At 43.5% G+C, this 26752-nt stretch overlaps 1 protein-coding gene across 2 annotated transcripts in view; it reads right to left on the bottom strand.

Moving 5' to 3' along the window:
* The window catches only part of SLC25A26 (solute carrier family 25 member 26), a 126953-nt gene that overhangs the window by 36343 nt on the left and 63858 nt on the right, over positions 1-26752 (bottom strand). For both annotated transcript variants that reach the window (XM_034775940.1, XM_034775941.1), the window contains one exon: positions 4526-4570. In XM_034775940.1, coding sequence (XP_034631831.1) covers positions 4526-4570 — 45 coding nt within the window. The remainder of the gene's footprint in view (positions 1-4525; positions 4571-26752) is intronic.

Below are 26752 nucleotides of genomic sequence, written 5' to 3'. Positions count from 1 at the left end.
CAGTGCTTTGTGCTGCCTCTCCTGCTATTTACTGTTTCCCCCCTTCCCTCAAAGACCCTGTGAGAAGACCTGCTGCTGAATCCTTTAACTGCGACTCCCCATGTGTTCACAGGTGACTAGACCATAACTTTTCTTCTTTGCTTCAGTATTTGTGATTTTTTTAAAGAGTTTAATTCAATCATCTGCAATCAGTTACTTCTACAGCCAGGGCTCCTGCTTTCACTGCTGTGACTTTGATGTGACAAACCTCTAGCTCTTTATCGAGATGCTGAAAAGGAAATGACTGAAGCACGTGCGAAGGATTTTAAGATCCCTACGCTCAGTAACAGGTTGTTATTTGTAGACCAATATACTGAAATTGGGCTATGGTATGAGCTGTCCAGTCTAAATGTTGCTGGAAATATCCACCAACCCGTTTAGATTATCGGTGATGTCTAATCCTAAAAGGCTTGTTTACTTAGCCAGCTAAATTCAAACGGTCTCCTTTACAGCCTAGGTTTTAAACAATACATTTTATCACCACAACTACGTGAAGGTTTGTTAAAACAACTTTATATTCTGCGCAGAGCTACATCATGTTCCTGCTTTACGTGGTTTGGGAGAGCACAGTGCCCTTTTTAATACTGCCGTCTCTAGTTTCCAGAACAATGATGCGGCACTAGCAGTTACGATGTCACGTCAGCTCTGTGGGATACGAGTTCACTGAAAGCTGCTCCTGTAATTTGGCATAAAAACAGATTCCTAATAAGGTAGCTCAAGTTACCCTGTGCAACAGGACAATTCCCAGATCCACACTCAGATAACATCGCGATGAGCACATTGTGCTGGGATTCCTACAAAACACTCAACGGCTCGGCAGCTGATGTGCTGCTTATTACACAAATCCTCCATCTCTCACTGTTACCTCAGCTCCCCCACCCTCACCTTTTGGCTCTCGTCGTATAGTTTGGTGGTAAGCACTTTGGGGTAGGGACCATCTTTTCTTTGTATATGGCCCTGATAGAGGCCTCTAGGCTTTACCACAATACAACAGATAATAGGGATTGGTGTGAAAAGTACAGACAGCTCATTTCACCAGCACAACACCTGCACTGAGCAAGGGTGCCGTGGCACAATCCATGCAAAAGTATAATCGCCAGTACCACGTTCCATCCAGCACCAGAAGCTGGTTCAGAAAGAGACAGAGCCAGGCTGGTCTGGGGATGTGCTATTTAAACGCCTCTCCTGGGAAACCTGTGACTGTGCGGAGCCAGAAAACAAGTCCCAACAGAACAGCTGTGGTGGGAGCAGGGCCGGCTTTAGGAAGTGCGGGGCCCGATTCGAACAGTTTCGACGGGGCCCCAACAGGGATGACTAAAAAAAAAAAAAAAAACATGTTAAAAAAAAATACCTGGGGCTTGTATTCACCGGGCCGCGCTCCTACTCTTTGGCGGCGGGTCCTTCACTCGCTCCGGGTCTTTGGCGGCACTGAAGGACCCGCCACCAAAGTGCCGCCAAAGATCCGGAGCGAGTGAAGGACCCGCTGCCAAAGACCTGGAGCACCGCCGGGTGAGTAAAAATTAAAAAGGTGCCTCTAGCCAGGGAAGGGATTCTCTGCCACTTGCCCCCCACTCTGGGCGACCCTGCCATTGGGCGCGGGGCCCTCTTAAGCGCGGGGCCCGATTCGGGGGAATTGGTGGAATTGGCCTAAAGCCGGCCCTGGGTGGGAGTAAGGAGAGCACTGCCACTGCCCCCTAAACCCTGGGCGCGTCACCCTTACCCTAGTTCGGACTCACTTGCAGCCTGCAGGTACAGTAATGGTGTACATTGCAACTCCTGCATCCATTGGGGTCAGGGGAAGAATCTGACCTGGTACATGGAAGTTAGGGCTGGTCGAAATTTTTTGCCAGAAACATTTCCTCAATGAAATACAGAGAATCGACAACATCAATTTTTCGGTTGTAGAAAACCAATGACAATATTGACAATATTTTCTTGTTCTTCAATGGGAAAATTCTACACAAAATGTTTTCTTTCCACTGGAAAACTCAGAATTATTCATTTCAACATTTCTGAATCAAAGTTTTTCAGATCTTTTCATGCTGTAAAATGTTTCAGTACTTTGACATTTTGTCCCATTTCATGGAAAAACCAGATGGTGAAACCATCGGTGTGTCGGACTGGTATGGTGTCTGTACAGGCCTACATTAGCCTGCTAACTCCATTCTGTTATCTGAATGCCATTTTGATTACAATCGATTATATGTGCTTTTACTTTTGGCACTGCAGAGTCCCATCTTGAGCTGAAATGCCCAGGAGATGTTAGGAGAAATCCTGGCACCTAGCAGAGGGCTAACAAGGAAGAGCAATCAAGAGGCATTAGCCTGGGTGGCTTTCCTTTCAAATGGAAAATCAACCTAGAACAATGAGCTGGCTGCAGCCAAGGGGAAGCAGGTTTCCTTGGCTGGACTTCGGGTGGGCTGCAACTAAGCAAAAAAAATCACTTGATAAGATACCTGAAGCCGTTCAGGGGAGTCAGCTGATGGGAGGGGTTGGAACTGGAACTTTATAAGTGGGAGGCTCTCTCACTGGGCATTCTAGAAGAGACCAGAGCAAGAAGGCAACACTGGGCAGGAGGAGAAAAGGGTTCCGGAGCCCTGAAAGGACTGACAAAAACCCGAAGGGCTCTAGAATGGTGTGGACGCTCGAGCGAGGGTTCTGCATACAGATGCTTATTTTTCCATAGATCTGTACCTCTCTCGTGCCTTATCTAGGAGTAAAATGTGATTGGTTTAGAAATTCCTTTACACAGCCTGTGTTCCCCTTCTTTTAACTATCACATAGTCATCAAAAGTGAAACAGTAATCCAGAGGGTGCAGAGTATCGGTGTAACTCGGGGGGGGGGGGGGGAAATACAATAGCTATCAGGGAGTCTTGTAAGGAACCAGCACTAGTTTCAGGTCCTAGTCAATTGGATTGCAGAGTCTATATCTCAGGAGTGGGAGTTAGATAGGGGATCTTCACTCCAAGAGCATGCCTAGAAGCCCAGAGCTTGAGCAGTTACTGGATTCTGTCCAGACTCAGCCAGCCTAAAAGCATATGGGAGCCAAGGTTTGGGTCTAATACAGCAGCCCGGTGAGCATCCAGGGTTGTACCAATCAGAATTTCCCATAGATGGAAATTCTGTTTTCCAACCCAGCTTTCAGAGGGTTTCACTGAACCAATCCTTCAGTCCTGTAAGGACAGGATAGCTCAAATAACTGATACTATAGCCTCTTTTTCCTAGGTCACTGGTTTGAACTGAGCTCTGGCTGCTCATGAATGAAAATTACTAGCATCTGCCAGCTGTTTGGTGGTTATTTGACATTATTTTGTGGTCTCAACCAAGTTCCAAGCGGGTAAATTCCTACGTCTCCAGAACCACTGGCACAATTTATACTAATTGTCTCTCAAGGAAGAGTGGAGTGTTTCAGTCAGCTTGGAATCTGGACTATGCATCAGTCCTAGAACTGCTTCCTTTGGAACAAGGTCCACGCACAATGATGCTGCCGTGTAGGGGAAGCTAGCACTCCTACCGCTTATTGTGCATCTGTTTTGTAAGAGGAGAGGACTTCACTTTACAGTGCTGTCATCCAACAAGTTCCAGGAGTCCAACTCACTTAATAATAATAATAGTAATAAAAAATCCTTCCACCCCTCCATCATATAAATATAAAATCCTACCACAACATTTGCAATGGCCTGCAACAACACTTTGCACTTCTATTCTGCCTTCTGTGCAAGGACATCAAAGCACTTTACAGATGTTAGCCCCCCTAACGTCCCTTTGAGGTGCAGAACTAACAGCTTAACCATTTGATGAGAAAACTGGGGCACATAGAAATTACATGACTTTCCAATGGTGAGTAGCACAGAGCGCTGATCTCATGAATTCCAGTTCTCTGCATTAAACACTAGACCACGAGTCCTTTTGTTGGACAATGCAACCTTATAGAAACAATGCAACCAACTGGAGGGATAACATTCATATAAAGTTGCATCGTTCTAGAAGGTTGCTCTATTAAGGTATCTTCTGATTTACAGATTCTATAAACAATTCTTTCAAATAATTGGTACAAAGCCAATCAGAACACCAATGACATATTGTGGGTGGCTCTTGGCAACAATTTTATTTAATCAGTCTCCTCTGCACAACTCAAAATTCCCTCTTTACCTTCAGGAGTGAGGGGTTGCAAATTCAGACAACATTGATGGCTCCCAGACAATTTTAAATCGATACCATTAGGTAGGACAGCAAACAAAACTTCTGGGGTGTTTATCGTCAGTGCAGAGCACTGGGATTTGTTTGCATGACGTGCATTAAAGCTTCGATTCCTGTCGTTTTTCAGACATTCAACCAAATGATTATCATATACAAAACTAGCTTTGTACATGCATTCTCTGAAGTGTCCATATCTGTGGTTAACAAGTTAGGTAAGTTATCATACAAGCTTCTAAGATGCACACATTTCTAATGTCACAAGCTTGACACACTGATGTATCTTACCTTTAAGGACTCCCAAAGGGGAAACTGCACCAGAGAGAAAGGAATCTGGAGGGGGTAAAGAAAAAAAAGTCACAACAGCAAATTAGATTGGCATGTTCCTTGGCCAGCTAAATTAGGAACAGTTATTGTTCACTCAGTGAACTGTAGCTTATTACATTTATAAATCTGTAAGGATTACTTTATGTACACTGCTGTTAGAGGACTGGTTTCACTAAAGCAGTTTTTACTTTGTTTATCACGTTCCCTGCTGAGAGGTTAATGTATTGTTACCAGGGTGGCCTGTAAGAGCAATAACTAGTATGATCTAGTGCCGGGAATTTCTCAGTTTGACTTTTAGCCAAAGAAGCCATAAAGATGGTTCAAGCACCACACCACTCAGGCCACAAACACAGCTTGATGAGGAACTGTCGGATAACATGCACTGTCGCACATAATTATCTGAAAGTGGAAGAACGCTTAGTGTCTTAAAGGGATGCTAAAAATGGCATAATGGGGTTGCAAGTTTATTGTCTCTACTGTCCGAAATGGATAATTAATTATTAATTATTATTATTATTATTATTGAGAGAGACAAGGTGGGTGAGGTAATATCTTTTATTGGGCCAACTTCTGTTGGTGAGAGAGACGAGCTTTCAAGCTACACGGAGTTCTTCTTCAGCACTGTGTAAGCACGAAAGCTTGTCTCTCTCACCAACAAACGTTGGGCCAATAAAAGATATTACCTCACCCACCATGTCACTCTGATATCCTGGGACTGAAACGACTACAACACCACTTCATATTATTTCTATATTTGTATTTTGGTAGCACGTAGGAGCCCAACTCACCGATCACAACCCAATTGTGGTAGGCACCAGACACAAACACAGAACAAAAAGATGGTCCTTACACTAAAGAGTTTTCACTCTACGTATAAAAAGAGACAACAGCTGGAGACAGACAGAGGAGTACAAAGAAACAATGTAATTACCATCACTTCTGATAAAATGCCAAGCCTCAGCTTGTACAAGCTTCCAGTATTTAATAGAGACAATAGCTGTCTTGTTAAATCTATGGAATGATATAGTAAGATACAGTATAATTTAAGTAACTGTAGATTATTAGAAACATTCATTGTGGACGTACGTAAATCTTATTAAATCTAAATTACATGGAAGTTTGAAATGGCCCCTAAACATTACATTTATCCAACATCAGAAGAGTTAAAGTTTGTTTTATTGTGTTGCAACTAATGATTAATAAATGAGCCTATTCCGTTAATCTGCCAGGCAAAACTTAGCTTGACAGACACCTGCCACAGAAAATTTGTTATCTATTCAGGGAGGAAATGGCAGTGAGATGAAATCAATGCTGATGCTGTACATTGAGCTGACAAACTGAAATCTCAGAGGAAGTTTGTCATCTTGAACAAAGAGGACTATCCCTTGTGGCATCTCAAAGGCCCAAAAGAAAGGTCAAACCCGGTTCTTATTTATCAGGGCCCTGAAACTCTAGCATAGCACTTAAATTTCTTTTTCGATTTTGGGTGGCAAAGTCCAGTTATTTGACAGAAATGCCTCGTAATATATTTATGAGAAGATATAGAGCCACATGCTGCTGCATCATTGTCAAATGGGAGTTGACTGCATCATTTCCTTGCACTGCAGAATCAAAAGTGACATAACCTTCTATCATCTACACCAGAAAAGAGATACAATAGCCATCAGATTTGCTCCAATTTATTAAAAAAAGAGAGATGAAAAGGAAATGCACTAAGTTCAGTTTATACCAAACAAAACAGGCCTCCTAACACATACACAATCTCAAATTTCTTCCTATTGTACATTGAGTAGTAAAAAAAAAAAAAAAAATCTGTTAACATGAAGACAAGGGATGCTCTCAAAATAAGGTTTGTTTTATCTCTACTACTAATTAGATGCATTTCAAGCAAATGGAAAGAAGTTTAAAATTTCTATTTGATTTTCACCATTTGAGTTGCCTGTTTCCTTTCTGCATCCTTCTCAGTTCGGACAGGTCAGATCAGGTTTGACTGTTGATCAGGGCCGGCTCCAGGCACCAGCGAAGGAAGCAGGTGCTTGGGGCAGCCAGTGGAAAGGGGCGGCATGCCCGGGTCTTCGGCGGCAAATCTCTCAGTCTCTCTTTTCCTCTTTGAGCTGCCGCCGAAGAAGAAGAGAAGGACCCGCCGCCGAATTGCCGCAGAAGAATGAAGCGGCACGGTTGAGCTGCAGCCGAAGTGCCGCCGATCGGCTTTATCTCCCCCCCACCCCCCACTTCGCCACTTGGGGCGGCAAAAAAGCTGGAGCCGGCCCTGCTGTTGATCCTCATTTTCACTTCCTCATGCAACTCACAAGATGGATTTCCAAAATGGCAGGAGGAGGTTCAGGGCTCAGACTCTGCATGGTGCAAGTCAACAGGGTTTGCACAGGCCCATGGATCCTGTGAGAAGGAGTTTGCTGACTGGAGCCTAAATCCTCACCCAGCCCTCACAAATCCTGTTTTAATCGAATTTTAAACTTTCCCAGAGATATACTAACATTACATGTTCTGAAACTTTTCAAAACAAACCCTACATTCTGGCCCAATCTACTGGGCAACATGCCTTTAAAAAGACCAGAGCGCACCAGAGTAGATTAACATATAAAAAGAAAACTTTCTTTAACCATGTAATTCATACAGTGATAAATTCATTGTACTTGTCACAAGCTTTTTACAGTGAAATTGAAGTGAGAAATCCCCTCACTTTGGAGACACTTCTTCCCTTGAAGAACTGTGGTTTGATTGCGTTTGTTGTTATTTTCCTTAAAAAAATCTTCAGATACAGAACAGAATCACACCCAGCCAGGCAATGATATCTGTGCCTGAAATAACCTAAAACAACAAGGAAAATGTGGTCCACACATGTGGAGAACTTTCTGCCAGCAAATATGAAACTCTGGCTAGCTCCACCAAATCTCTCATTTGATGTTCACATAAAATAGACAGACAGTATCCGTTCTCATGTCTGGCTTGATGTTCTATAACTGTACTGTTTATTCAATAGAATTAAATCCTACACGCTCCCCCCCCCCAAAAAAAAGGCAGCTCCCATACATATGTCAAATTATTATTCTAATGTGTAATAGATGAACACAATAGCCAGTTACTCGGGCCCTATATTTTTTAATGTCCAATATCCAATTTATTGCAGATTTTTATTGTTTTCAAAGATCTGCTGAATTCTCCTGAATTAGGTGGATTAAAAAAAAAGGGATTTAAAAAAAAACAACACTGAAAACAGCTGCAGCCCAGAGTAACAGCAATAGAAAAATAAACTCTCGCTTTTAAAATCAAACTGCAAGTATGTTTCACCTAAGAGTTGAAAAGCTTTCAGCAAGTGAGATGAATTTAAGAAGGAAGTTAAACACACTGCCAGACGGATGCATCAATATTGAAAATTGAGGTAGTACTGATACCCTTCATAGCAATAAAATAGTGTTTTGATTGAAGCAATTTAAAATTTATCAGGCTACAGTTACAAAATGTGCCCATTCGATGCTGATAAATCTGTGATGTTAAATCACAAGCTGACAGCACCCAGAGGGAAACTCAGCAGCCAGACAGAGGGGTAGCATGTTGAAGGAGCAGCAAAGAATAAATAAATAAATAAAGCCAGGCCCTTCAAAACTGGAATCCCCTTCAAAATGCTAGAATTCTTCTACATAAAGAGGAAACAGATGTTCATGGCTGGAATTTGCATGTGGCTTTATTCTCTACCAGGATACAATAAAACTACTCTTCTGCTCGTCCTCTGAGTCAGAAATTAAATGGTGGCCTGGCATGTCTAGTCCAGCTATGCCTTCCTTTCCCAACTTTTATTAGCAATATATTAAAAACCTAAAAAGCATAAGAAATGAAAAATCCTGTGGCATGTGTCCTCAAACCAATATAAAAACTACAGATGTTCTTACTAATCTGCAGCGCCTGCGTGTTTATTCAGGTTCTCTGTGTCCCCGATTCAGCGGGGCTTTGTTCTTGGAATGATCTGTTTTTACAAATGCTAGAGTAAATACTAAGAGAACAGCGGTCGGAGACAATAAAATCACCTACAAGAGGAGTTAAGGTCTTTGTTTTCTTGCACGGGTCTCTTTCACTCTTTCGGGCCCCCATTCAGCAAAGCCACGTGGTTAATGTGAAGCACCTGAGTAGCTCCACAGAATTCGACGGTTTAGGAAGCAAGATGGGCCTCTGCTCCTTGGGAAGTGAGTGTGCAGAAGCAGTACAGCTACTGCGTCCATGGGGCTGTATTGATGGCTACAGAGCAAGCCTATTGCTGCTGCGAGGCCTGGTGTCTTCTTTGTCCCCACCCAGACTTGAAGAGTCTTGATTCTGTGTAGCCCAGAGACAGAACCAAGGAGCTCCAGAGCTGAATGCATGAGTCTCTACAGCTCGAGCACCAGGTTTTCCTGCTGAGAGCTTCAACAGACTCACAATCTCAGTGAACAAGGCACAGAGCAGGACACAATCTCACTGGTGGGTTAAATACTTCCCTTGGACAGAGGCAGTTCATCCCGAGCATCTGAGGCCCACAATAGCTCAAATCCAGGATGACTCTCCACTTATGTGACAGCCACCATGTTGGCCAACATTGGGGATTGTACTAGGGATGTCCACAGCTGAAAACATGAGTCTCTATAGCTCAAGCTAAAGAGCCAGGTTGTGTAGCAGGGAGCTGTAACAGACTCAAATCCTTTCTGGGTCTGGCACAAGGGGTGACACATGTAACCCACTGGCGTGTGGGTTACATTCTGCAAAAAAAGGGCCATAAGACCCAAAATCAGCAGAATCCAACAATTTCTTGTTCTTGCCATGCCCCTCCTCATGACTTGTGATGTCAGTCACAAACTGCTCTCGGTGACACCTTTATGGCACGTTGTTCATACAGTAATACTGGCAGCTGTTTATCATGTATTTATTAGGAATAGAATATTTTCGTAACTCTATTGCCACTGAAGCCAATGCTAAAAACTCCCATTGGCTTCAATGGGAGCAGAGTTATGCCAACACTTTTAGAAAGTGTCATCAACAGTCTCACCTAAAGGCATTTGTACACATGGCATTTCCACTCATCACTGTAGTACTACAGCATATATTTGCGAAGGGTGCCCCTCACCGTGGTATCTGGGCAGCAGTTGTCAAACCAGTCTTATCTTCCTATTTCTCTACTTTAATCATGGTTGAACAGTGTAAAGACACACTGTAGTTCAGAGTTTGAAAAAGAAGATAGAAAATATGCCATAAACGTTTCTAGATTACAGCTGTAAACTTCCATCTTGAATAAACAACCTTTCTTTTTTTTTTCTCTTACTTAATTGGCCTCTCAGAGTTGGTAAGACAACTCCCACCTGTTTATGCTCTCTGTATGTGTGTGTATATATCTCCTCAATATTTATTCCACTCTGTATGCATCCGAAGAAGTGGGCTGTAGTCCACGAAAGCTTATGCTCTAATAAATTTGTTAGTCTCTAAGGTGCCACAAGTACTCCTAACCTTTCTTTTTGTTTGTTTATGACTGTATTTAAAAGAAAAATGCCTCCTTTACACGAGATGGTTCTTCTTTTACGATAGGTTCAAGTTGCAGTCATATAAACAACCCTGTTTCTCGGCTGAAGTTAACACCAAAACATTTCAATTAATAATCATAGTAAATCTGTTTCAGTGTCTTCTCCCCTTAAAATTCTTCACGCACTTACACAATGCATCTAGATTATGATCAACTGACATTCCACCTATAAATATACTTTCTCCATAATAGGATTTGAAAAGATAGTATGAAATGAGGTAAGCCTTTCACTTGGCCATGTCACAGGTCACAGCAATAGATGTGATTATATACAGCGTGGTATAAAGCATCCTGATTGAAGGTGATGGTGCATAGCGGCAATGCACAGCCACTCGACATACCATCCTTAAACCCGGTATTGTCAACATTCATTTTTACATTCAATTAATCCTGCTTGCCAGGCTCCAGTTGATGCATTGCAGACGCCACAAGAAACCTAACAAAGGTAATTTGTAATTTTAAGCATGACCGAAAGGCTGTCAAACTGTAGATGTCCTTACTGCAGTTTTTCGAGATGAAAGGATTTAGTGTGGTGAGAGAAGACTGGTAAATAGATGAGTGAAGTCTCAGTTAATAAATATTGATGCGCTTAGAAACAAAGGTTTCCAACAAAGACAATAAAGCAAGTGGCAACAATGGCCAGAGATTGACAACTCCCCCAGGGCCCCATCTTCTAAAGAACACGTTTAAACACAGGTCCCATTGCAGTGATTTCCAACACAACTTGGCCAGCCAGCATAGCAAGGCTGTGCAGCATTAGAACTATAATTAGCAGCCATAGTCCAGCATGGGTAAAACACCAAGGGGGCATGTACACTGATGAGCTTTGGAAATTCTTCCACAATGGCACTATCGCTAATACGGGGGCGATGGTGGGCAACTCTAGATGACACGGGGGTAAAAATACCAATATCAATATTGCCAACATTCATTTTTACAGATGATTAATACTACAAGCCAGACTCCAGTTGATGCTTACACAAGAAACCTACCAAAGGCAATTTGTAACTCTGTCTTTCGAACCATTAATGTTAACCTTTGTAACTGTTTAAGCTAGGAAAAGGGATGCAATCTTGTGCTCTATGCACAGGACAGGGATACAAGAACTCCTAAATTATATTCCTGGCTCTGACAGACTTCCTCTACAACCACAGGGAAATCACTGCATCTCTCTGCCTCAGTTTCTCCATCATCAAATTAATATTACTCACCATCTGTCCTACATGGGTGATTTGAAGATTCATTAGCTGGCATCTGTAAAGTCTTTTGACAAATTAAACACTCTATGTGGCAAAGTGTGGTTTAATTTGGTTGAGAACCTCTATTACACACTTATCTTTTAAGCTCATGTTGTAAAACTGCATAAAATGGGTGTGGTTTTCTTTTAAAAACCACTGCTGATAAGTTACAAAGGGAAATCCTCGTCCAGTCCTCTTCTGGTAGAAGGATGGTTAATAAAAATACAGTCTCTTTATGGAGGCCAGTGTTGAAAAATGAAGGGGAAATATGTGAGAGCTCCAGCACAGATATATGCCTTCCCGCAACAGGTGGGGAGAAGAGAAGCACTGAGGCAGATATACAACTTAAATACGAGAGAGACAGCTAACAGAGATCCTTGTAAGGAGTGCAGAATGCTTTAACCTTTCACGGACAGTGTTCGGGACCATTGTTTTATTCAAGGCACTTTCATCATAGAGATGGGATGAACAGCCTTAAAAATCTCACTCTTTCCCACTCCACCCTGATATTTTGATGGGAGGGCAAGGCAGCTTTACAGAAATTGACTGAGGTTACATCGATAACCTGCATAGGACGTTAACTTTCACAAACCCAAGACTTGATCCTGCTTCCAATCTGACTTCAATAGGAGGAGGATTGATTGCACCCCAAATATGCAAATACTCTAGCAGACTCTCTTCTCCCCCCGCCCCAATAAATAGCCCCACAGCGTCCATTGTCAAAATAAGTCTATTTTGTTATTTGTTCTTGAAAAGCAGCATACCCAAAAAAAGCACAATGAAAATAAATATTCCAACATCAACTTGTACATGCTGTTTTTAAGGCACAGATAAAAATCTTTCAGGATAACAGATGAGTTTAGCAGCTCTAAAAGAATGAAGGTATTGTTTAACAGGAAGCAGATGTATGTCAGATGGCAAACTCATTAGAATGTCCCATCGTTAAAGGAAACAGGATAACAATGAGCCGTCTGAAAAAATGTGAACTGATCAGGAAATATACAAGCCGCAGCTAATCTCCTATTTATTGGTAGGTAATGCCTGTAAGTCATGCACATGCATTGAGTTTAGGACCATGAAGGACTAATCTTTGTTCACATGAAAAAAACATAACAGTAGAACCCTTAACCATGGAACTCACTCACCATTTCTGGAAAAGTCTTCTGAAGCACACATAGAAAGGAAAAAACACAAACAAAAAAAGCCTGACATTTGAAGAAGCTAACATATTAATGAATTCTTTAAATATACTTGGTTATGCACTATGGTCAAATGGAGCAGTTCTATTTGATTCCATAACATTAAAGATATTTTAGGTACTTTTCTCTGTGTTTTTGTTTGTTTAAAGTACACCCATAGAAACCGGTCATACAAGCAGCTGTTACCTCAGACCTTCCAGAGATACACAAAATGAGAACCAAGAGAATTAATTTATGGAAAGATGCCTGAAAGGCAAGCATCCATACTGGAATAGTGTTATATCTTCAATTACGATGCACCTGAAAGATTCTTCAGAGCCCAGTCCTGCACTCCTTACCCAGAAAAAATTGCCACTGAAGGCAATGGGAACTTTGAGTAATGCACATAGGACTGGACACCAAGGAGCATTAATAAAATGAAAGTAGTTAAAACAAATAGTATACAGTTTCTTGCCATAGGGGAGGTGGGTCTATGGAGTGTATGTTGGGGGTGAGTGTTGCTTCATGAAGTAAATATTCAATCAAATAAAACCATACATCAGTGAATCTATAACAGCACTGACATCAGCATGAAAATATTTATGGGAAAATACCTACCCTCAGAGTAACAGCGACATTACTTAACAGAATGGAAAAGAACATACGTTCTCCCCTTTCCAAGTGTGTCAGTCTATAATAGTTTTCTTGTTACACTACTACATAATACTCCCAAATAGGACACAGCAGAATTATTTCATGCCGCTCTTCTCCACGTAAATTACACAGTTCTCTCCCTCTCTCTAGGAGGTTTCGGAATCTCATTTAAAATATTCTACAGGAAAACACTCAGCCCCCTTTTGCCCATGGGCTGGATCCAAAGTTCATTAGCATCATTGGGCGGCTTTCCACATGACGTCGATGGGCTTTGGATCAGGCTCCATGTGTGGCAAGGTGGAGGCAGTGAGTAGAGAGAATGCAAGGATACAAGTGTACTACACAAGGGCCGCATTAATAATTCTGCTCTTATTGCATGGTTCCAAGAAAGCCTGGGAAGCCAGCTTCATGGTACGCGCAGGTGGTGGGAACAGGTGCTTTTTTTGACCTTCAGTAGGGCTGTGGAGCAAGTTGCTTTAGGTTCCCTGCACTGGCAAGATGCCTCATGACCCAGCCTCTACAGCTCTCGTTCTACCTCCATTTGACCCTTGATTCCACAAAGCGCTTAAGCACATTCTTAAGTTCCATTGACGTTAATGGGACTTACGCATGTTTTTTAAATGCTTTCCTGAATAGGGATGAACTAAACTGCTTTGCTGAGTTGGGGGCCTTGAGTTAGTCAAGGATTTTATCCTGTGCATCTCCCTTCTGAAGAAAAAAAATCAATTTAACCAGCTGTTAAAGAATATATAGCTGTCAAGGGTATAATGTATTCCATCATATCGGAGGTGAAAACAGCCCTGTATAATAGCCACTGCATAAAAATAGCTGCAAGAATAGTCACTACAACTTAACAATAGCACTGAACAGCAGCAGCCTCTAGAATCCAGCTGGAACTACCTTCTTCAAAGTATCCGAGCCCATAGGCAGCTACGCTTAATATATCTTACACCATTATCTCCATCATGTGGCAGATGGGAAAATCGCAGATTTATATCAAGCTTTAGAAATACCCAAACTCTGCTATGTTATTTCATTTTCAAAACGTGTAAGAGATTTTGTGCCCAGGTTATGAAAAAAGGAACAGCTGATGTCTCCCTGTGGCTTCCGATATTAAATATTTACAGAGTGCCATTACTCCATGGCTGATCTCGTTGGGCAAGCAGCAGCATGCATTGGTCTGGTAGTTAAATCTAGATAAAACTAAATCCTTGGCCATTACCATCTAGCGTCCTCCAGCTCATAACCAGCTTAGTATGAATCTGTTCAGACATGGCATTGAGCAAGTGGGAACCATCGAATACTTGGGCAGCATCACAGACAGCGCCAGGGAATGCTCAAAAGATGTGGACACTCATATAGCAGCTGCTGCAGGCCCTTCCGTGGCCTCTGCGAGGATGTCACAACATCAAGCTTGCCATGAGCTACAGCTCTGTAGAACCATGGTTATACCAACTCTGTACGGCAGCGAAACATGGGCGCTGAAGAAGGTTGAAAAACACCAGCTTGACATTGTTTAGCCTCATCGTCATCAACAGCTGTTCCACATTAAGTGGCAAGAGAAAATCAGAAATAAGGATATTCGAAGCCAAAACCTGCAACCGCCACCATCAGCACAGGTTTTGTTTGGCAGCTTTCTCGCTACGGACGGATTATCAGAATGGAGGACCAACGAATTCCAAAGCATGTGTATCAAGGAATTCTGCTACACAGCCGGCAACCACATGGGCACCAAAAGCTTCGGTAGAATGCTAAGATCACCAGTGATGGACAGAAAATGAACATTCAGCCAAACCACCTTAAGGATCTAGCCAGAGACTGATTTGGGTGGCACTCGATCTGCAAGGAGGCCATGTCGTTTTGGGATTTGCCAGGATGTGGATGATAATAACTTCATGGCACACCGCAGATAAAGGAAGAGACAGTCCCTGCCCCAAAGAGCTTACAGTCTCACTAGAGATGCAGTGCAACAACTCAAGGCAATGAAATAAAGAATCATAGGACTCGAAGGGACCTTGAGAGTTCATCTAGTCCAGTCCCCTGCCTCATGGCAGGACTAAATATTATCTAGACCATTCCTAACAGGTGTTTGTCTAACCTGCTCTTAAAAATCTCCAGTAATGGAGATTCCACAACCTCCCTAGGCAATTTATTCCAGTGCTTAACCACCCTGACAGTTAGGAAGTTTTTCCCCATGTCCAACCTAAACCTCCCTTGCTGCAATTTAAGCCCATTGCTTCTTACCCTATCCTCAGAGCGTAAGAAAAACAATTTCTCTCCCTCCTCCGTGTAACAACCATTTACGTACCTGAAACATGTTTTGTCCCCCCTCAGGCATCTCTTTTCCAGACTATACAAACCAAATTTTTTCAATCTTCCCTCATAGGTCATGTTTTCTAGACCTTTAATCATTCTTGTTGCTCTTCTCTGGACTCTCTCCAATTCATCCACATCCTTCCTGAAATGTGGCGCCCAGAACTAGACACAATACTCTATTTGAGGCCTAATCAGCGCGGAGTAGAGCTGAAGAATTATTTCTTGTATCTTGCTTACAACACTCCTGCTAATACATCCCAGAATGATGTTCGCTTTTTTTGCAACAGAGTTACACTGTTGACTCATATTTAGCTTGTGATCCCGCTATGACCCCCAGATCCCTTTCCGCAGTACTCCCTCCTAGGCAGTCCTTTCCCATTTTGTATGTGTGCAACTGATTGTTCCTTCCTCAGTGGAGTACTTTGCATTTGTCTTTATTAAATTTCATGCCATTTACTTCAGAACATTTCTCCAGTTTGTCCAGATCATTTTGAATTTTAATCCTATCCTCCAAAGCACTTGCAACCTCTCCCAGCTTGGTATCGTCTGCAAACTTTATAAGTGTAGTCTCTATGCCATTATCTAAATCATTGATGAAGATATTGAACAGAACCAGAACTGATCCCTGCAGGAACCCACTCGTTATGTCCTTCCAGTATGACTGTGAACCACTGATAACTACTCTCTGGGAATGGTTTTCCAACCAGTTTTGCAAAGAAGGAGGGTAAAGGGGAAACACAATGAGAGACACTTACATAAGAACAGCCATACTGGGTCAGACCAAAGGTCCATCTAGCCCAGTATCCTGTCTTCTGACAGTGGCCAATGCCAGGTGCTTCAAAGAGAATGAACAGAACAGGTAATCATCAAGTGATCCATCCCCTGTCGCTCATTCCCACCTTGGCAAACAGCTATTGTGAACAGTTAGTTATACACAGGTCCGGATGACTAGTCAAAGTAGAAATCTTGATGGTGACATTATCTTATTTAAAATGAGCTTCACAAGCCCTTTAAATATTTCACTTTAGTATTTTATGTTAATTTAGTAGGGCCTAATTCAGCCAAGCATTTAACCACGTGATTAATCCCATCCATGCTTAGCCAAGCACTTAAGCACTGTTGACTTCAATGGGATCACCCATGTGCTGCAAGTTAAGACTGGATGACGCTCTAAATAAAATATATGTTCTAGCTAACGCACAGGATGTGGCCTTGCAGGAATTACTGGGTGAAACTGTTGGCCTATGTTATACATAAAGGCAGTCCTAAAGATTATCATGGTCTCTCTAGCCTTAAAAATCTATTAATTTATAAAGTTAAGAGCATGTTTTGCTGAGTCAGGGCTGGCCTTTGCTGAATCTACTCAGACATTACAAAAAGGGAGGATCTAAAACCTATTAACGTGAATGGAAAACCACCCCCAACTGATTTAAATGGGCATTGGATCAGGCCCCAAATGAACAGCTAGAGCAGTGGTTCCCAAACTTGTTCCGCCACTTGTGCAGGGAAAGCCCCTGGCGGGCTGGACCGGTTTGTGCCGCGTCCGCAGGTTCGGCCGATTGCGGCTCCCAGTGGCCGCAGTTGGCTGCTCCAGGCCAATGGGAGCTGCTGGAAATGGCGGCCAGTATGTCCCTCGGCCCGCGCCACTTCCTGCAGCTCCCATTGGCCTGGAGCAGCAAACCGTGGACACTGGGAGCCGCAATTGGCCGAAGCTGCAGACGCGGCAGGTAAACAAACTGGCCCAGCCCGCCAGGGGCTTTCCCTGAACAAGCGGGGGAACAAGTTTGGGAACCACTGAGCTAGACAATGCAAACACAGACCAAGTACACAAATGCAAAGGCTGTTTTTACTTTTTATTTATTTTTTTAAGAGTTTAACCAATTCTGCAGGTTTCATAGGTAAATAAACAAAGCTCTCGGAAGCTCTGCAGACCTCTCTGCAGCTGTAAAGGCTGCTCTGTTCCAAATGGGGTGTTTCCCCCACTCCCACAGCTGTCTAATGTCATGTCAGATTTAAAACTTTTATTAAAGCTAATGTTAAAAAAAGTATATAATACATAGGTTAAGAGAGCAGTGTCTGTACATCTGGGTATAGTGCTTAGATTATCCACAAATACAAAGTTTGTTTGTAAAAGTCATATGACACAATCAGCAATAACCCAAATTTAGGTGAATAGATTCAACCAGTTTAGATATTAGAATCCGAATACTGGGGTACATCACTCATGAAAAGTTGTGCAGGGATTTGGTTATGGAAAGCAAAATATATCAATGAGTGGAGACTGTCCCTCAGTAATTGAGAATTTGGTAGGCTGTCCATTTATAAACTACAATCCATCGGGAAAGTATTTCAGTTACTTTCCTGACTGCGCTTCTCATCGGCACTCCAGCTCATCCCTCCTGGTACTGCTGATGTCCGGTGAGGTGTTCTATCTGAAGATAAGTAACACTGAACCTGATCAAATATAGTATCCTCAAAATAACTGAGCTTGTGTCCTGATCTCTGGACTCAAGAATGAGGTGATACACAGCATGCTCATGAAGACTTAACATCTGAGCTCAACTAGGACTAAAAAAGAAGGGATGGGGGAGTTATGGAGTTTAACACAAACAGAAGCAGAACAAAGAACATATACTCCTTTCAGAATAATACGGGCAGTTTGCTGGGCTGAGGAGGAGAGTGAGTCTTCAGTAATATGCAGAGTCTTCAGGTAACTTAACCAAAACTATTTCTAATGAAGTTCGCACCTTGCTAGTTACACTTTCCAAAGTGTCTCAGTCTCGCTGCATTTATATCAGGCTTATTGATCTTGCTCAAAATTTCTAAATTATGCCATATAAATTTTGTTTTTATTTTCGGTATATGGAATTGGTTTATAGATCGTTATGATGGGGATGATTACTACTGGTCACCCCGTAGGTAAGGAAACTGACATCTGGCTACGTGACGCAGAAGCAGGAAACCACTTGGACCTTTGAACAAAGGCTAGAGCATTGCAATGCTCCTCTTCAAATGATGCTACAAGAGCTGGCTGTGGTCCTTGTGGCCATTGGGAAAGCTCATATGAACTGAGACGGGCAGAGGGCATCAAAGCTGGTAAATTACCTGATTTTGTTTGGAAGTCCTGCATCGCGTTTCTAAAAACTGTTATCCATGTATTATACTCTAGTAACAGTTCAGCATTCTATAGGATTAGTTCAGTTTGATGCAATATGCATTGGTTCTGTGTTTGTACCGCACCTAGCACAATTGGGTCCCTGGTCCATGGGGTTTCCAACTGTCTAAATACTCTCACCCTGCCCCCTGCCCAAGGCCATGCCCCTGCCCCGCCCCTTCTCCAAGGCACCCCACCTTCTTCCATCGCTCACTCTCCCTCACCCTCACTCTCTTTTGCCAGGTTGGGGCGGGGGGTGGGGTGCAGGAGGGGTTGCAGGCTCTGGGAGGGAGTTTGTGCAGGAGGAGGCTCGGGGTGTGGACTCTGGGAGGGAGTTCAAGTGCAGGAGGGGATGAGGGGTGCAGGCTCTGGGAGGGACTTTGGGTGTAGGGTGCGGGCTCTGGGCTAGGGCAGGGAGTTTGAGTGCGGAAAGGGGTGAGGGCTCTGGGAGGGAGTTTGGGTGCAGGAAGGGACTCAGGACTGGGGCAAGGGGTTGGGTGCAGGAGGGGGCTTGGGGTGCTGGCTCCGGGCGGGGGCTCTGGGCTGAGGCAAAGGGTTGGTGTGCGGGAGAGGGTGAGGGGTGCGCTCTCCGGCTGGGCAGCGCTTACCTCAGGCAGCTCCTGAAAGCGACCAGCACATCCCTCTTGCAGTGGCTCTTAGGTCGGGGGACCAGAGGGTCTCTGTGCGCTACCCCTGCCCGCAGGCATTGCCCCCACAGCTCCCATTGGCCGCAGTTCCCAGACAATGGGAGCTGCGGAGTCGGCGCTCGGGGCGGGGGCAGGACACGAGACTCCCCCAGCCCCCCACCACAGAGACGTGCCAGCTGCTTCTGGGAGAGGTGCGGAGCCTGCCTTAGCCCCGCTGCGCTGCCGGACTTTTAGCACCTAAAATCTCCCGGTGTGGCTTCAGTAGCCTCCAGGAGATAGACCCTGATTCCAGGAGACTCCCGGCCAAACCAAGAGGGTTGGCAACCCTACTGGTCCATGACAGGGGCCCATAAGCATTATGCTAATACAAATAAAACAACAAACAACAACAAGAGTGAGCCATTTCTATCACAGTGCTAGTATATCCCCTGCCAGAGTACGACAGCTAAAACATGTCTGTGCCCCGCAGACTAGTTAAATTATCAAGTACCTTTCTTCTTTTGGAAGCAGTCAACTGTTGAGAATATTCTTTTTACTTTTCCAGACACCGAGCAACAGCTTTTGAAGTCTTATTGTACAGTCCCTGCATCGTTAAAACTCTGCAATGATTTAAACAACAACAGAAAAACCAACCTTGCTCCTTTGTCTTGCAACACATAGTAACTTAAGAAGATAAATGACAAAAGCCTTCACTGTGTCAGAATAGTTAAATAAAATCACAATAAAATTCCACCTGTCAGCTCCAAAAGCACCCCACATGTAGAATTTACACAAGCTGAACCGGAGTTGTTTCAGGGCATGTCATAACAGTTAGTCATTTCTGCACTGTGCACTGTTAAAATTGGCCTGGAGATGCAATGAGTGCCTGCAAAGGGCAACCATATTTCAAGCAAATTGAAACATGCTTAGGTAGTTGGACTGCCTCCCCCCCCCCGCTACATTCCAGAGTGTTTAATTTTTACCACTTGGTTTCATGAAAAATATTCCCAATGCGCTTCCAAACTTCTGCAGTCCAGTAAAAATACACTGTGGTGGAACTTCAGAAGGAAACAAAGAGTCCTTGGTTTATACTGACAGGGTTTTGCACAGCACCCTACAAGCCTGACCTCCTCAGTACAACTCACAAAAATATCTTGCTCACATAAATTGTCTGCAATAGGTCAGTTCCCATAAACTGAAGCGTGGCATTTCTAGCCTGACAGCACCAAATGAAATCTTCCAAATGGCCATCTATTTTGTTTGAGTTAGCAGCGCATTTCAGCATCAGCTGCATCTGACCTGGAGAAACAATCCCGTAAAAAATATCATTGTAAATTACTTCACCATCGTACAGGTGGCTCTCAAAGGACATGAGCTGAACCCCAGTGAAGTCTTTCCATTGCATGCTATGGGTTCGGGATCAAGCCCAATGGTGCTGAGTACCCTAAATTCACACTGACCTCTATGGGAATTTGGGGTCGGGGCGCAGCATTTCCCAGAAGGAGGTCTTACATTATAGAATTGGATCGACAACTCCTTGGGCATTTCTAAGAAATGAGAGTCCATCAAATAACGGGAATAAAATGTAACAACATTTTAATTTTATGACATAACACTTAAAATGTGCTAGAAAGACCTATCCTGGTAAAAAAGTGTCACACAAGACTAGGTATTACACGAATTCCCTATGCCCTACTCCCCCACACACACTTCCAGAGCAGTGTAAATTTTTCACATGTGGCATTTTATATTCTAATCTACACAGTGGAGTTGCCGGTATCCATTTCACGGTTCAGGCTGCACTGAGAATTGCAGGACTAAAGACCTCCCTTCCGCTCTCCCGCCCCCGTTTCATACTTTAACAACTGGACTGAGCCTCCAAACTTGGCATCGCCCCAAGTCAGAGGACAAGTTCATTTTCCAGGTCACGTTTTTACGAAAATATTTGCTAATTTTTGCAGACAAAAGAGTTTAAAATGCTCCCCTTTGGAAATTTCTCTGTTAACTTTCAAAACGCACGCGCACCCCCCCGCAACACACACACACAAAATGTCTCAGACACAGGGCCCTTCTGAACTTCTATAATTAAGCACACGGAGATATTCCCCTTATTCAAAGTAATTGATGATCTCTCTGCCAAATTCAGCCAGTGGAACTGCTTGGACTTGTCAGCTGCTGGTCAATTTTGATGCCACTAGCCTCTCTGCTTGATGCCTTGTCCCACACCTCACAGAGACAGTGAGCAGCCAAGATCCCAGACACTTGTCATGGGCTTTGGGCTACCTCTGGGCCAAGCCCAGCTCTGCTAGACCTGAGGATTTGCCCCAGAATGCACAGCACACTGGAGAGGGGGAAATTTCATTTCCAAGGCAATACAGAAGCTGCAAGTGTAAGTGCCACCTCTGGGACAGTTTATTTCCTATAAATCATTCATACCACTGACAGAGCTCATATCTTCCTTTCATGAGTAATTATAGTTTCAGAAGCCCTCATTTAAGGGGTGCAAATGAACTTCCAAATTCCACCTACTGTCACAATGCATATTTTATTAGGTAATCAATTACCTTCAGGATACGCCTCAGAGGTAGAGGAGTATGGTCGTGACAGCTCCTTTAAGATATAGCTCGATGAGCACAGAGATAAAATAACTGAATACAGGTGTGATTATCTACAGCATCTTGAGAATTATGTAGTACAGAACAATATGTTTCCTTCCAGAATATGAAAGCACACGACCTGATCCTGCAGCCTTTACTTAAGCAAAGGCCCCATTCAGGATCGGTCCCATATACACTGAATGTGCACTATGGAACAAAGCACCTGAAGACAGTGGGTTCAGCATGAATATAACTCCCTTTTGCCTTATAAGCATAGTGTTGATCTAATTCTGTTCCCTGTAAAATCAAAGGGAGTTTTACCAGCTGTTCTGTGTGCAGCAATTTTGAAAATCAAGCCACTTATTTAGATGCCTATATATTTTCTGAAAATATGTTGGTAGTTCTGTCTGGTGATTATGGCTTTTAAAGAATTTTAGTCCTTTTTCTGCACTTTCACAAGGATATCAATACAAACTGCGCAATAATCATTTTTTTCACCAGCTATACTGTATTTTAAAGACTGAGCCATTCATGTGTTTTTCAGCCTAAAGAAAGGACAATGCTCCGGCAGTTTGAACTCTCTCTTTTTGATAAAGGAACAAGGTCCATGTGTTGGGAAAGGCAGAACAGTAACAGGGTCAGAGGACTTGTATGCATCTAGGCACTGAGCCAGAGTGGCTAGGTGTATTGTGAACATACAACTGTTCATATCCATTTTTGGTATGGAGAGAATTAATGACAACAATCCTCCCTCCCCCCCCTATTAAGGCCGGTTCACTGAACAGTGCTAAGAAAGGAACTCCAAAGAAATCTGCTGCTCGTTTCAGTTGGAGGGATAATGATATGGACTTCATCTGTGGTAATGGTATTAATATTCAATGGCAAGTTTTAAGGAGATCTAGGGCTGTAGCTGGCTATAATTTCAGACCCCTAGAACTGACCGTAGGCAGTAAGATTCCCAAGGATCTGGCTCTTCACACTTTAATCGCCGAACTTAGGTTCACTCTACATTTGATTTTGGACTCCCTTTCAGTCCCTTGCTCCTCTCCCAGCGCCTTGACCATTCTTGGCACAGCACTTTACAATGGCTAAGAAAGGGGAGCGGGCATCCTGGGGCCAGTGGTTCTTCAGGAAGGATCAGAGATTACCTGGCCCATGATGACATTGTCAGAAATACGATACCTGGGAGCAATCAGGTGCTCCCCGGTAGATAATTTAGTAATGGAACAGCTGAGTTAGAAGGAGACTCCTAGAACAGCATAAGGACAAAGTTGCCCTGGGGAGAGGATGGCTCTCTCTGAGGCTGTTACAGGCTGGAGGAACCCCGAGGAGGTGGAACAGGCCTCTGTGGGGACATGTGCTGAATGAGGGCATAGAGCTGACAGTGAAAGCCCCAAGAGAACTGCCAGGGGTCCCTGATGTCTGCCTTTGGACCAGAGGAACCTACAGTATGAGCCTGGCTTCAGGGCAGGGAGGAGGAAGGGGAAGAGTGTGCCGACAAGGAGAGGGAGCAGGTAAAAACCGAATCCCAGCATGGATGGAGGCAGAGCAGCTGAGCCGGGAAAGGCGAGAGAGAGAAGATGAGAAAAAGAATAAGACTCTGGTGAGTAGAAAACTGAAGCCAAGAACTATTTTATGTTAGTCTAAAGTCCCCCCAAACAAGGGGTTATTGAAAGTAAAATTTCATGATTTCTATAGCCAGCAAGGAAACTGAGGCATGGCCCAGAGACAGGGCTTGTGACAGGGACTATTCTGAAGAGAATACCAGTGTGGCTGAAATTTTAGCCCACGTGTACTTGACTACTGCAAAGGTAGTAGGGGCTTACAGAAAACACTAAAAAGGATACCTCACAATGAAAAGGGTCCCTTATGGTGGGAGGAGAGGATGAAGTAAGAACCCCCCAGTGAACTGTTTAGTAGCTGCTGACCAGCATTCTGTACTACACACTTTATTGGCGATAGGTCACAAATGGGGAGCTGCTTTCTGCTGCTCTGCTAATAACTGTAAATTTCATTTCCAACCTGGTTTCTTGTCTCCAAGTTCCGGTCCGCTTACCTCTTCCACTTTGACATTAGAGGCTGGGAAACTGGACAGCCAACTTAAGACGAGCCACATAAGGTCCTAATTCAGCAAAGTTCTTATGCACATGCTTAACTTTAAGGCAAGGTAAGTAGCCCCATTAAGGACTTGTTCATACACCGCTGAAGTCAATCGGAGCAGGAGCAGGGTCTAGGCCTGCAAGTGATTTGCTGAATCACAGCCTAACAGAGCAACTTTGATCTGTCATTTCATTTCATTTGTACACCCAAGAAATCTTGCTAGGCAAGTTCTTCTCCCAATTAAGCAAACATGGCAATCAAGACCTCGGAGAGTCCTCTCTATAAAATCCTTGTCATCCATCCTGCTTTCTGTATCCTCTTTTACCATTATTTTGCAGAACACACCAACTTACTCACCACTACTTCAAATCTGTATAACAAGAGACACCCTGCTGCAATGCTGTTCTCCTTCTCTTCCCATTATTTCTCCCTCTCCTGAGGAGTGAAAGCCTTGTGCTGGTGCCAGGGAATCCTGGAGCCATCATTCTTGCCCTATGACTGTCCAGTGGCCTTCCCAATTACAATTTATATAATGATTTTTTTTTTTACTTTAAAAAGAAAAGAATCATGAATACTACAGCTCATATTACCTAATACACTCTGACTTATTAAACTCACCCATGCTACTGCAACTGTCCCCTCCCTCTGTTCTGCGTCCATCCCTGTTCAACAATTTAAGCACATGCTTAACATTAGGCATGTGCTTAAGTCCCACTAGCAATGGGACTTATGAATGAGCCTAAAATGCCTTGCTAATTTAGGGCCTTAGAATTTGATCCTGGATCTTGTTGATTTCAATAGACTTCCTCTTCCTCCCCCTTGCTGTATCTTTCCCACACACACATTTTTCCTGCTCTACCCATAAGCTGCCCCCAAAGCACTTCCAGTATTTATATACCTGTGCACACCACTCTCAAAGACTGGCTAAAGGCAGACTTCACTGTGTATTTCACCATCTAGACAGGCTTAAACCTAGAATTTGCTAGTGAAAAAATGTGAAGCCTGAACCACAATTAACCCTCACTTTGGGGGAAATGGGGGAGGAATATGGAGTCAGAAAAACTGTCTAATGGGAACTCTCCTCGTTTGACATCCAAGAAAGATCCTGTTCAGGACTCAGGTTGCTGGGATTTTACCGTCTAACCCCAATGATCAGGCAAAGGAAGGGGAGTCAGGGCCTAATATTTCTAAAATATCAGAACAACCACCTGGTTTTGAAAAGCTTCGTAAGGGCATCTGAATGCACCATCCAGTACAGGGCACAAATCCTTTTTGTGTGTGTGTGTGCGCAGTTTATTTACATTTTCCTGAAAGAAACTCGTTCCACAGGTCCTCAGTCTATCTAGAGCACAGAAACAGCAGCTTGTCAGCATCCAGATCTTCCCTGCATTACCCCTACTCCACAGACGAGAGAGTCATTCCGTGTATGTGCTGCCCATTCGCATCCGGGGCCTCTCCACTAAAGACTGCCATCAAGGAGGCCAGATGGCATGGAATGCGGCAGTGGTTTCTGAGATGTGGATGCCTGATGCGGTTTTCCATTAAATGGATTTGCTGGTTTATTTCTGAGTGGAGCGCTCAGCTAAACAAGATCGGCAAGCAAGCTGCCTCTCACCAAAACAAAACTGAATACGATGATTCACTGGGGAAATTCAGGTATCAGCTTGCCACATCAAATTTGCCTTGGATTAAGGAAGGGACTTTCAACCAAGCAACAGTCACTGGAAATTATACATAGAAAGCTCATCCTCAACATCGCATAACCCAAGAATAGTTAACCAACTCTGACAATGTGTTGCAAGACAAACCCACTTAGAAGTTTAACCCATGTTGTGTGCTGGAAAAGTCAAACTGAACATTCACCATCCTTTCATTTGCCCACATTCAGTTGTTATTAAAACCACATGCTGGCACTGAATCATTTCACAGTTCATTTCAGACAAACACGCAGAAAATTGTGGGAAACAAACACAGCCTTAAGAGTCTGCAAAAAGCAAGACCCTGGTAACCAATGCAACCTCAGATGTGATGTTGTACGAAGCTTGAGCCACAAAACTGTTAGTCTGTGGCTGGAAGATAGCGGGGAAAAGCACCACAAGCACATAGTGGTAACAATTAGTTTTGAAAACTATCAAATGTGACAGTTTTCACCCTCAACACCATCGAAGTGAAACAAAAAGTGTGTGTACAGTTATTAGTCAAAGAGAAACCAAGACAGACACAGAAGGAAGGACTCTCTTGTGGTTAAATTACTGGATTGGGACTCACGAGACCAGAGTTTAATTCCCAACTCTGCCACAGGCCTTCTGTGGGCAAACCACTCAACCTCTGTGTGCATCATTTCCAAGTGCTTGTAAGTTGTATCATCTTATCCCACCCTTTGTCTCGTCTATTTAGATTCACCACAGAGACTTTTATTGCGTGTAAAGCCCTAATCTTTTTTGAGGCCCCTAGGCATTACCATAATATAAATAATGAACAACAACTCAATCATTAGAATGCACGCTGACAACAAAACAGCTTAAAACACTTCTTCCTAGGCAGCTGCCTCCTTGTTAAGTGGCCTATCCACAACCTAAGGACATGCGCCAGTGGCTGTCTGATCTGCACTCACTGCCTGTTGACTTCTGGATGGAATTAAAGGTGTTGGTTTGCACCCTCAAATGATTTAGGACTAGTCTACACTCTTAAAATGCTGTGCCGGCACAGCTGTGCCACTGCAGCACTTCAGTTAAGACACTACCTGTGCCAACAGAAGGGATTCT

This window comes from Trachemys scripta, chromosome 7 (genome assembly GCF_013100865.1).
Source record: "Trachemys scripta elegans isolate TJP31775 chromosome 7, CAS_Tse_1.0, whole genome shotgun sequence".
Taxonomy (NCBI): domain Eukaryota; kingdom Metazoa; phylum Chordata; order Testudines; family Emydidae; genus Trachemys; species Trachemys scripta.
The sequence above is the reverse complement of the archived record's forward strand: the minus strand, read 5'-3'. Positions and strand labels throughout refer to the sequence as shown.